This window comes from Lynx canadensis, chromosome A1 (genome assembly GCF_007474595.2).
Source record: "Lynx canadensis isolate LIC74 chromosome A1, mLynCan4.pri.v2, whole genome shotgun sequence".
Classification (NCBI taxonomy): domain Eukaryota; kingdom Metazoa; phylum Chordata; class Mammalia; order Carnivora; family Felidae; genus Lynx; species Lynx canadensis.
In genome coordinates, this window is record NC_044303.2 from 145,458,897 (window position 1) to 145,472,467 (window position 13,571).

At 36.3% G+C, this 13,571-nt stretch overlaps 1 protein-coding gene across 5 annotated transcripts in view; it reads right to left on the reverse strand.

Moving 5' to 3' along the window:
- The window catches only part of SSBP2 (single stranded DNA binding protein 2), a 316,776-nt gene that overhangs the window by 196,596 nt on the left and 106,609 nt on the right, over window positions 1-13,571 (reverse strand). For all 5 annotated transcript variants that reach the window (XM_030323957.1, XM_030323938.1, XM_030323963.1 and 2 more), the window contains exon 3: window positions 12,383-12,444. In XM_030323957.1, coding sequence (XP_030179817.1) covers window positions 12,383-12,444 — 62 coding nt within the window. The remainder of the gene's footprint in view (window positions 1-12,382; window positions 12,445-13,571) is intronic.

Consider the following 13,571-nt stretch of genomic DNA (forward strand, 5'->3'; position numbering starts at 1 on the left):
AGTTTCCACAATAAGCAAGGAAAATAAGGAAAACAATAATGCAATTAAAAGTTGCACTCGGTCTTCTTAGGTCCCTTTTGGGACAAAAAGTATACAAATTATAGATATACAAAGATACAGGTAAAAGTTTTCTGCCTATATCAAGTGTGTTATGAGTTATAGTATATTGTAATTATTATTTCTTATGTTCATGTTATTAAGGAACTTCAAAGCTCTTAAAAAACAAAATTATAATGGTCGTCTTTAAATTGTATTTAAACAGAAAATAATATGTGCAATATTATGACAAACATCTTAATATCTCTTCTTATTCACTAATTTCCTAGCAAATGCTGTAAGAACTCTCTTGGAAATTATTACATTTTTACTTTTAAAATGTTGTCTTACAAAATGGACTGGAAAAAAACTAATAATTTCTTATCAGACTATGTCCTAAAAGTTATTAAATAACTATCAATAAATAATTATTTATACACATATTATTAAATATTTACCTTGGAGCAGTAACACTGCTCTATTTCTAAGTTTCCCTTTATGGATTTAATGTAAGGTTAAAAGTTTACAAGATCAAGATGAGGGATAATAAAACAACTTACTAAAATGAGATAACTTTTTATATGGTATTTTTCTGACAATAATACATTACCCATACATGATCTCCTTGAATAAAGTTAAAGAAATACACCCTTTAAAGACATTTACCAAAGGGAGAAATACACAGTTCTACAATAATAATTACAGATATTAATACTCCTCTCTCAATACTGGATAAAACAACCAGACAAAAGATAAACAAGGAAACAGAAATTAAACAACACAGTAAAGTAACTAGATTTAAGAGACATATGCAGAACACTCCACCCAGCAACAACAGCATATACCTTCCTCTCAAGTGCACATGGGACATTTTCCAGAATAGGCCATATGTTAAAGCACACATTAAGTCTCAGTAGATTTGAAAAGATAGATATCATACAAAGTATCTTCTCTGACCACAATGGGATGAAGTTAGAGATCAGTAACAGGAGGAAAGGGGTGCCTGGGTGGCTCAGTTGGTTAAGCATCCAACTCTTGATTTAGGCTCAGGTTATGATCACATGCTTTCTAAGTTCAAGCCCCATGTCAGGCTCTGTGCTGTCAGTGCAGAGCCTGATTGGGAGTCTCCCTCTCCCTTTCTCTCTGCCCCTGCCCTGCTCACACACACACATTCTCTCTCACAACAAATAAACTTAAAAAAAAGGGAGAGAGACATAGAAGACTCAAATTACTAAAGACACCATCAACAAAATATCTGCTAGAACTAAATAAATGGATTCAGTAAAGTTGCTGGATATAAAATCAATACATAAAAATCAGCTGTGTTTCTATAAAGTAACAATGAACTATCAGGCAGCAAAATTAAGAAAACAATTCCATTCACAATTGTATCAAAAAAAGTAACATACCCAGGAATAAATTTAACCATATGATCTAGCAATTCTACTTCTGGGTTTATACCCACAAGAACTGAAAGCACAGGGTGCTGGGTGGCTCAGCGGGTTAAGCATTGGAATCCTGGTTTTGGCTCAGGTCTTGATCTCATGGGATTGTGGGATCGAGCCTCCTGCCCTGCTCCCCATCAGGGTCTGCGCTAATAGCACAGAACCAGCTTGGGATTCTTGCTCTTCCTCTTCATTTTTTTTTTTAAGTTTATTTATTTTCTTAGAACAATCTGGGGAGGGGCAGAGAGAGAGAGAGAGAGAGAGAGAGAGAGAGAGAGAATACCAAGCAGGATGCACACTGCCAGCATGTAGTGTAATGTGGAGCTCAAACTCACAAACCAGGAGATAATGACCTGAGCCAAAATCTAGAGTCAGAGGCTTAACTGAGCCACCCTGGTGCCTCTTTCTCTCTCCCTCTTTCTGCCTCTCCCCTTCTCTCTCTCAAAATAAATAAATAAAAATAAAAACTTAGAAAAAAATTGAAAGCAGGGGCGCCTGAGTGGCTCTGTTGGTTAAGTGGCTGACTTTGGCTCAAGTCATGATCTCACAGTTTGTGGTGGAGCTCAGAGCCTGGAGCCTATTTCGGATTCTGTGTCTTCCTCTCTGTCTCTGCCCCTCCCCAACTTGCGCTCTGTCGTTCTCTCTCAAAAATAAATAAAATGTTAAAAAAAAGTTTTTTAATTGAAAGCAGAGTCTCAAAGAGATATTTATACACATAGGTTCATAGCAGCATTACTCACAAGAGCTAAAATATGGAAGCAACCCAGGTGCCCATTGATGGTTAAGTAGACATACTATATAAATACAATGGAAAATTACTCAGCCTTTAAAGGAAGGAAATTCTAACATATGCTACAATACAGATGAACCACAAGGACACTGCGCTAAGTGAAGCTAGTCTCTAAAAGACAAATACTACATGATTTTACTTATATGAGGTACTTACAGTAGCCAAAAATCATAAAGAAAGAAAGCAGAATGGTGGTTGACAGGGGATGGAAGAGTGGGGAATGAATGGAGAGTTATTGTTTAATCGATATAGAGTTTTAATTTCACAAAATAAAAGAGTTATGGAGATAGATAGGTGAAGACTACACAACATTATGAATATATTTAATACCACTGAACTGTACATTTAAAAATGGTTAAGATGATGAATTTTATGTTTTGTGTATTTTGCCACAATTTGAAAAAAATGAGGAAAAAAAAAGTGTCCTGGCCAGCCCTGTTTTAGGTACCATTTTACAGTGACTAAAACAAATATTAATTCTTTCTGTGTATTCGCAATCTCTATTCCATCACTTCAAAGACCATACAGCTAAGGAGACCACCAGAAACCTATGAAATACTAATAATAAAGAATACTCATCATAAAAATAAGGTAAATTTTCAATTTATAAACCCTATTCATTAGGAGTTTCATAATTAAAGTCAAATATGTTACAAAATTCTAAGTATAAAATGAATTTAAAAATTAAATACAAATTTATTTTTAGTGTTATGATATTCATGTTAAACACATTTCATCTATTTTATAAGTATTTATATGTTCTTACCTAAGAAGTCATCACAAATGGGAAAGATATTTCAAAAGTTTACCTTTTCTAGAAAATCCAACCCATGGTTTGCACTAGTTTATCTGATTCATAGAGTATATTGTGACTGCTACAATATCATTGCAATATTTGAGAAGAATTAGTTATAATCATAACAACAACAAAGCTGCATGATGATCAAAATGTGAGTTCACATTCTGCAATTATTCCATGCTTGGTTTTGTGGGACAATAGACAAATCACTTACCTAATTTAGAAAATAAGAAGCTTAAAATGAGAAGACCTCTATAAACCCTTCATAAATTAACATTTTAAACTATGATTTTCTCCTATTAATATTTCAAGTGTATATTAACTCATAATCTATGCAATATGCTATGTCATATGCTTCACAGAGGAAAAAAGAAGTTATAAAATTCATGGCATATATGTGACCGTGGATCCAAAACTAGTGATGAGTTGAATTGAAAATTGAGACTCAATTTCCTAAAGCACCCAAATACAACCCAATGTGGAAGTTACTTCTCATATATTATTAAAATTTTACAATACTCTGGGCAAAGACTTTTGGCTGATATTACAATATGACATTTACCATATGAAAATGTGGACGTATGTCCTAGAGGAAAAATTAGGCTTTTTAAGTAGGTAAGAGTCATAGCAATACTTGATTTGTTCTTAGCTGGAGGAATTTCATTAATTACTTTAGTAAGCTTTTCTGATGACCCACAGAACTGGTTCCTTGTTTCCCATGAGGGCCAAGGGTAGAAAATTCTGGACTTCTATAGACACAGACTTCCCTTAACAACCATAAATGCTAGCGGCTAAGGAGCTTTTCAAATCTTTACAGATCATCTATTAAGCTGGACATGAAAATATTATCCTTGAAATGCGGTGGATTCATCATCATGAATAATGGTTGAGATTTACACAGTCTCTTTGTTCCTATGCAGAAACAAGTGAAAAATAAGTATTTTACAAATGAAGAGGTTAGAGACCAACTACAGGAATCAAAACCTGCAAAGTATTAAAATCTTTGTTCTTGTACCATTTGTAATTATTAAAATCTCCCCCACATAAATCAAAGGAAAACATAAGATTTCCAAGTTGAGGATTCTTCAACACTAATACATTAACTGTTTTTCTTCTATTCTGAGGATGTGAGTGGAGATGACTTCACTAGCTGTCAATATCTCTAAGGAATAAGGAACGCAAAATGGTTGTCAGAAAAGTCTACAAGGGTGAATAATCATGTCAGAAGTGTCCAGAAGATGGGATGCTAACATAATTATATAACCTTAATCCACTGGCCACATTCGGGACTACCTGAAAATAAAAATTAAAAGAAGAAAAGAACACAGGGGAAATTTTTTTTTTCTAAGGAGCATGCCATGTTACTTTAATTTCAAATTGTTAATAGCTAAGGAAGTTATTTCTCTTTGACCCAAAAATGTATTTTAAATGACTCTTAGATCCTCATAATCTATACTGAAGAAAACTATTCATAACACTAAAGAGGGTTTTATGTAAAATATACATGTACCTGCTAATCATCTTAGATGAAGAGCATGAAGACATACATGCAATGTCTTATTCCAAAGCATTATTTAATAGTTTACAAAACGCAAGAATCACATTTTGTCCCACTACCATCATTCTCACAATACTCTTGGGTTAATTATAAATTAATAATTTAAAGTATCATTAAAATAGCTTATGTGCTAAATTCAAGCATCATATATTAAGCATCATACATTCAGCATTTAATCCTCCCATTATTATGCCTGTTTTATCAATGAGGGAGCCAAAGCTTAAAAAGGTTAAATAATTTGCCTAGGGGTCACACAGTTGGTTAGTGGCAGAGCTGGGCTTGAACTTTTTCATTCTTACATTATTTTACCTCTAATGTGAGTATGGTATGAAGAGTTTTCATTTCAAGATGGCTCATGCTGATTATGGGCAAGTTTATGCAGCTCTGGCAGGCCAAGCAGCATCAGCTGTTACAAGTGTAGTAGATACCTGTCCTAGATAAGACAGCAAACACTTTGTTATCCTACCTTTGACTCTCATACTCCAACTCATTTCCTGAGTATCCTATGGCAACCACCCCCTCACCCTACATGCAGCTGCCAGTGATGTACAGATGCCTCAATATAGACCAGACTCAGAAGAGACAACTTTTCTGAGTCCCATTATGTACTGTCTAGAATTAGCCACTCAGGATGTTCAAAAGGGAACTGTAATTAATGTCTTATTAATAGTGGGCCACTAAATTCTGCTCTGTGTTTAAGAAATATCATCTGTTACTGAGATGAGCACTGGTTACAATTCAGGAAATTTCAGCTCTAATTCTAAATCTGACCTTGAGAAAATAGTTTCCTTCCATTAGCTTCTTTATGTAAAAAGAGAGAAAACAGTATCTGTTAATGTATTTTACAGGCTTTTGTACAGATACAAGAGATGGTATATGCAAAAGTACTTTTAAAAGAAGAATAAAGGGGGGCGCCTGGGTGGCTCAGTCGGTTGAGCGTCCGACTTCGGCTCAGGTCACGATCTCGCGGTCCGTGAGTTCGAGCCCGCGTCGGGCTCTGGGCTGATGGCTCAGAGCCTGGAGCCTGCTTCTGATTCTGTGTCTCCCTCTCTCTCTGCCCCTCCCCCATTCATGCTCTGTCTCAAAAATAAATAAATGTTAAAAAAAAATTTAAAAAAAAAAAGAAGAATAAAGGTACTAAAAATATATATATTCTAGAAAAGTCTCAAAACCAGTATGGCAAGAAAAGAAGTTTTCCTATTAACAGAGTAAAATTTGCCTCAGTTTCCTTTCTAATCCTTTGTTTTTAGTGGAAAATTCCATCATTTATTTATAGTATCTTATCGCCACCAAATTTTCCTATTTTTTTACATTTTTTTTGCTCCCAGGAACATTTTGCTATTTCTTTTTAGCCTAATCACCTCTGTTTTATTTCTCTCTTGTAATACTTTTTACTCCCTTCTCACCATGATCATACTCCTATTTTAGTTGTCACCTGCACTATCTTATATTGCTGTTTAACTTTTTTCTTTTTTTAGTTTTTATTTAAATTCCAGCTAGTTACCATACAGTGTAATACTAATTTCAGGTGTACAATATAGTGATTCAACACTTCCATCCAACACCCAGTGCTCATCACAAGTGCCCTCCTTTATCCCCATCATCTATTTCACCCATCCCCCCACCCTATGTTAACTCAATTCAAAAAGTTATGCCATGCCTATTACAGGAGAGACATGTAACATGAGTAAGAATTAGTCTGCCAATGATAATTATTATACCATTCAGGTGACCAGTTGACTAATCCAAGCTACTGTTTTTACATGGGTACTTGGTTATTCTTAGCTATACCTGATATTCATCCATTAGACTCTAAAATCATTAGAGTGTTAGCATACTGTTAAGATTTGACTTCTCACTCCCAGGTGAAAGAAACTGAGTTCTCATGATAATCTTAGCTATTCATTTATTTTCTCTGTGATATCATATATAGTTATTTCAGTATATAAACACATGGAAACAAAGTTATTTCAAAAGGTGTTTTATATATAAAATTAAATAAGAATAAAGCATACTTCCTGCCATTAAAACATTAAATAAGAAGACTTAAATTTAAATTACACAAATTGAGGAGGTCCTGGGTGGCTTAGTTGGCTGAGCTGGCTGAGCATCCCATTCCTGATTTGGGCTCAGGTCATTGATTCCAGGGCTGTGGGTTGAAGCCCAGAGTCAGGCTCCAAGCTCAGCTCAGGGGAGATATTCATTCATTCATATTCTCTCTCTCTCTCTCTCTCTCTCTCTCTCTCTCTCTCTCTCTCCCCCTCCCCCTGCCAGCATTCACACTCTCTCTCTAAAATAAAATAAAAAGTCAGTATTTTAAAAAGTAAATAAATAAATTATACACATTGACAAGGCTATTGGGGCACCCGGGTGACTCAGTCAGTTAAGAGACCGACTCTTGGTATCAGCTCAGGTCATGATCTCATGGTTCACAGGTTAGATGCCCACATCTTTCTCCACACTGACAGCATAGAGCCTGCTTGGGATTCTCTCTCTCCCTCTCTCTCTGCCCCTCCCCTGCTTGCTCTCCCTGTCTCTCTCTCAAAATAAATAAATAAACTTAAAATAAAAAAATAAATTTAAAAACTAAAATGTTAGGTCGTGTTCTCTTGTTAATCTGGAAACTCCATATGCCACCACACACTTCAGCTACTCTCAGTAACCCTCGAGGTAGAAAAATAAATTACAGAAGCTTTCTGAATTTCTTTCACCACTTTACCAAAACTATTTTCCTCAAGACCACCAAAATTCACCTTACTTCTCAATTCGGGAAAATCTTTATGTCCTCTTACTTACAATTGTTATAAACTTTAATCTCTGCTTTAAATGCCTTTCCTGGTTCCCATGCATTATTCTCTCCTGATTACCCTTCTCCCTCTCCAATTATTTTCCTTTGAGGCTGCTCTTCATCCACCCAGGCTTAAATGTTGACTTTCCTCAGGGTTCTAACCCCAGGTGCTGTCTCACTGGTTACAGTGGGCAGTTGAATCTGTAAGTACTTTTCACCTTCAGTATGGTCTGTGCTCATTATTTCCAAACCATTATGGACTTGTCTCTGAGCTATACACCCAGACCTCTGACTTTGTGTTAGGGCATCATTATCTGAGTGTCACAGAGGCATCTCAAAATTTAACCTGTACAACATAAATTATGGCATTTTTTCCCCAAAGCCTGCTGCTCTTTCTATATTTCCTCTTTCAGTCAATGATATCACTGTTCATCCCACCATCCAAATCTAAAACCTAGGAGACTCATCCTTCACATGCCAACTATTCTACTCATTGTTTCCTATGTGGGATCAATCACCTATCACCTTTCAACTGGACAATTAAACTTGCCTTGTAACTAGACTCCATCTCTGTTCTCAACCCTCTTCAATCCATCTCTTTTGATGCCAAGTGAATGTCTAAAAGGACAAATCTAATCATGTCATATACCATGTTTAAAATCTTTGAGTTTTAATCCAAAATCCTTGATGTACTCTAGGACTTTATAATTTGGCCACTGCCTTTGTCTTCATCCATTTATTCTATTGCTTCATAGTACTGCACTTGCAAATCAACTGATCCAAGCTACCAGTCATGTCGTGGATTCAAAATCATTCCTTTTGAGGCTTCATTCTAACTATTCCTTGCCCAAAATATTGTTCCTTCACTCAACTTCCAGCTCAGCTCAGATTTTCTTCTATAAAGCCTTTCCTAAATCTCGCAACTAAAGTAAGCATTCCCCCTGAGTTGCTATTGTAACTAATATATACCTCAGTTATAACACTATTAATTGTTTATCTCTCCTATACTTATTTCCTTGAGGGCAGCATAGTTTTACACTTTGTAAATATTTGATGAAGAGGCTTAAACAACAGGACAACTCCATTTTCAAATATTCTATAAAAATACAGAAGTGAGAAGAAGTCATAAAATTGCAACTGGTCCATCCAACAGGGATCTTGCATTTGACCAAATTAGCAAGCAGTAAGTTTTAGAAGAATACCTATTATCTTAATCATCTCGAATTCAACAGCAGTAACTGCTTTCCTGGTTTTAAAATATATATATATTAGTACAGCCCTGAATCCCTAACCTAGAGCACATATAATAAAGCACAGCTCTAAAGAGTTAAGGATAGGGCTCCTGGGTGGCTCAGTCAGTTGAGCATCCAACTTTGGCTCAGGTCGTGATTTCACGGTTCATGAGTTTGGGCCACATGTCGGGCTCTGTGCTGACAGCTCAGAGCTCAGAGCCTGGAGCCTTCTTCAGATTCTGTGTCCCCCTCTCTCTCTGCCCCTCCCCTGCTTGTACTGTGTCTCTCCCTCTTTCTCAAAAGTAAATAAACATTAAAAAACTTTAAAAAAAAAAAAAAAACTAAAAATATTCTTATTGTAAGACCTAGCAATCATGGTTCTTGGTATTTACCCAAAGAAATTTAAAATTTATGTCCACATAAAAACCTATACATGGATGTTCATAACTGCTTTATTCATAATTGCAAAAACTTGGAAGCTACCAAAATGTCCTTCAGTAGGTAAACAAACCATGGTACCACCAGACAATGGAATATAATTCAGCACTAAAAAGAAATGAGCTGTCAAGCCATGAAGAGACACAGAAAAACTTTAAATGCATTTTGCTAAGTGAAAGAAGCCAATATGAAAAGGCTATATACTGTATGACTCCAACTAAAAGAATCCAGAAAATGCAAAACTATGGAGACAGTAAAAGGATCAGTGGTGGCCAGGGGGGCCAGAGTTGGAGAGATGAAAAGGCAAAGCACAGAGGATTTTTAGGGCAGTGAAAATACTCTGTATGATGCTATAATGATGGACCATGTCATTATACATTGTGTTCAAACCCACAGAAAAGGGGTGCCTGGGTGGCTCAGTTGGTTAAGCATCCGACCTCAGCTCAGGTCATGATCTCGCAGTTTGTGAGTTCAAGCCCCGCATTGGGTTCTGTGCTGACAGCTCAGAGCCTGAAGCCTGCTTCGGGTTCTGTGTCTCGCCCTCTCTCTGCCCTTCCCTGCTCATGCTCTGTCTCTGTCTCTCAGTAATAAATAACTGTTAAAAAAATTTTTTTTTAAAACACAGAAGGTACAACACCAAGAACTATAATGTAAACTGTGGACTTTGGGTAGTTATAAATGTATCAATGTAGGTTCATCAGCTATAACAAATGTACCACTTTGATGGGGGATGTTAATATGGGGGAGGTTATACCTATGTCGGGGTAGAAGGTATATGGGAAATATCTGTACCTTCCTGTCAACTATGGTGTGAACTACTAAAACTGCTCTTAAAAAAAAAAAATAAGTCCTATCAAAAAAAAAGGGGGGGGAGAAATCAAAAAGACCTCTGAAACAGTTAACAACAACAAAAAAAGATCAAGCATCTGCTGGATTTAAGGCCCACAGTCATGGCTGGTTACACCAAAGATCAAGAAAGCTTAGGATCTGGGCAGCTTTCTGAAGGAGAGGATCCACAGCTTTGCATCAGTTCTCAGAGGATCCCATAATCTCAAAATCATTTAGAACCACTTATTTACGAAGATGAAATAGGGACCTCAAAGGGTACATTAGTAGTTTAAGGGAGGACATTTTTAAAAACTGAAAATACTGTACCTATATATTTTGCATGTGCTAGATTTAAACCGAACAAATATACTCTAAAAAAATATGTGTCCATTTATCATTTCTTTGATATCTCCAACTATGCATAAATTAAAATTAGTTAAATACCAAAACCACAGAAGAAGAGCTTCCCTGAATCTAAAAGCCCAAGAAAAAGGAAAAGCAATGGCAGATTTAAGAGCTGTATCTTCTGACAGTTAAGACCAAAAAAGCTAAAGGTAATATCAACTGTCAACTGTATGAAAACAGGTTACATTCATAAGAAATGGAGCAAATGAGAAACAGGTGCAAGAAGTAAAATTAATTCTTTAATGGAAATTTTTCAAAATCCTCACTCAGCCTACTAATCCAATAGACACAGACTCCTAAAATGGTTTCTTAGGCTACCTTGTAGACCTAATTGGAAACATAAAAAATAGAAGGTGTCAACAGGTGAGGGGACTCAATTACATTCAGCAAACAGCTAAATACTTACAATCTAGATCTAGCTATCATAAATGCATACTATGTAAAATGAAAAGTTGACTTTTGTAATATTATACATTATAAGAGCTCAGTCTTAATCTCCAGGAAAACAGCACAATGATAGCACTTAACTGCAACAAACCGTTGTTCCAAATACAGGAACAACTCTGAGCCAAAGGACCGCACCTGTTTCTGCTATACATATGTGAGACAAACAAGGGAAACCCAAAACCACAACTGATCAAGTGCGTTTCCATTCACCACAAAACTTCTAGTAAGGCATGCTTTCAGGAGCGACATTTAAAAGGTGTACCAAGGATACCATGTGCATGACACTAGAAGACAGCTTTTGTTTTTTCTTTTAAATAACTGAACCACTGAACAGGAAATGCTTCTTTTTTTTTTTTTTTTAAAGTTTATTTGTTTATTTTGAGAGAGAGAGAGAGAGCACAAGCAGGTGAGGGGCAGAGAGGAGAGACAGAATCCCAATCAGGCTCCAAGTGCACCATCAGCACAGAGCCCCATGTGGGGCTCGATCCCACAAACTGAGAGATCATGACCTAAGCCGAAATCAAGAGTTGAAAGCTTAACCAACTGAGTCATCCAGGTGCCCCTCAAGAGGAAATACTTCTAATTGAAGAAGTGCAAACAAACAAACAGCCTAACTTGTCCATACAGACACCTGAACTACCAATGCTGCTGCAGAAAAATCACATATCTGGACATACTGGTACTACAATGAAATTGATAAGCTCTGGTATCAACTGGGTCTTCAGGGAAGTCTGAGAGTCTTTTTTGTGTTCCTACACAGTTCTATCCCTGAGTCTATATTGAACTAATTCAGTTTTTTTTTTGGACTTTTCCTCACTGTCCTAAAAATTCACCACCACTTCCACCTTCAGTATCCCCAGCTTAGATGTGCTTATGTGGGTGGGACCCTCATGATGACCTTGTGCCCTTATAAGAAGAGACACCAGAGAGCTCTCTCTCTCTTTGCCATGGGAAGACACAGTAAAAAGGCCAGCATCCAAAAGCCAGGAAGAGAGACCTCGCCAGAAAGAAATCATTCTAACAGCCTCATCTTGGATGTCCAACCTCTAGAAATGTGAGAAAATAAATTTCTGTTGTTTAAGCCAAGAAGTCTATGGTAATTTATTATGGCAGCCCACGGGGCGCCTGGGTGGCTCAGTCGGTTAAGCGGCCGACTTCAGCTCAGGTCATGATCTCCCAGTCCGTGAGTTCGAGCCCCGTGTCAGGCTCTGTGCTGACAGCTCAGACCCTGCAGCCTGTTTCAGATTCTGTGTCTCCCTCTCTCTGACCCTCCCCCATTCATGCTTTGTCTCTCCCTGTCTCAAAAATAAACGTAAAAATAAATAAATAAATAAAATTAATATTATGGCAGCCCAAGCTGACTAATACCAAATCATACTTACAGTTGGGGATTCCATACCAAACCCAACTCCAGTTTGACTTAATAATAGTGTCTTTAAGTTAAAGAACACTAATTCTGGTTTTGACTTTGACTTTTTTTTTAAGTGCTATCTTTCAGAAAATAATTATAGAAAATGAAAAAAAATTAAAAATAAACATGAAATAATAAACAGGTATAGTGCAGGCCTACAAGAATACATCATTAATCTAATAAAAATGGAATAAAAGATACTTACCACCACCAAGAATGTAAGAATCCTGGTGGTTCCCCCAATGTGATGTTTTTTTCCCATCTTATCTAAAATGAATAAAAGAGATATTAAATACTTTCTTAATAATACCTTTTCCCACACATATTACAAAGCAATATTTCCCCATTAAAAATACTAAGTTAATATATGAGATTTTAATCATTTTGATAGTATTCTTTACTCAAGTTTTACAAGAGCTCACTTTACATAGTTATTTGTTGATTTGATGGTTTATGAGAGAAGATGCCAGCAGTATTTTCCTGAATTTGCTTCCCACTGTGCCCGATTTTTAAGAGAGACTTCTGGAATTGGAGGTATCTCAGGATCTTAAGGCACATCAAAACTGCATTTTACTTAATCACCACTAATCCAGAAATTTGCAAATGTCTGGGCTTAATATGTGCAGACTCCCAATGATGCCTTGAGGATTGATATTTTAAACAAATTCCTGATTTCAGGGGATGAGAGTAAGAAGGCATGTCTTCCATAAAATAACAGTTTAAAAAAGATGATATTAACTTTCCCAATGTTTATATTTCAGATGGCTTGGCATTCACTACCAAAAATTTAAAACAAGGTCAGTATCTCTTAAAAATTAAAATTTCTCACTAAATACTGTTTACAAATTAAATTTAGAGATTTGAAAACTGGGTAGGATTTATACAGTGCCTTTTCTAAGCAATGATAGGAGTAAACAAAAGATAAAAATCTTTGCATTCAGGGAGATTATACTTTATAGAGAAGACAGACCATAAACAAAGCAAAAAGAAAAAAAAGGAGATTGTATTTGTATTAGAAGTAGCAGGCAACACAAAGCATAAGAGACTGTTAAAAACTGAGAACAAACTGAGGGTTGATGGGGGGTGGGAGGGAGGGGAAGGTGGGTGATGGGTGTTGAGGAGGGCACCTTTTGGGATGAGCACTGGGTGTTGTACGGAAACCAATTTGACAATAAATTTCATATATTAAAAAAAAAAGTAGCAGGCAACAAATGCTAAGGAGGAAAACAAAGCAGAGAAGGAAAAAAAAAAAAAAAAAAAAAAGGAAAAAAGTAAGAAGTGAGCTATAATTTTAACTAAGGTGATCCAGAAAGGTCTCATAAACAATCTTTATGTAGGAGTGCCTGGCTGATTCATTCAGAGAAGGGGCTCTTGATTTCAGGGGTCATGAGTCA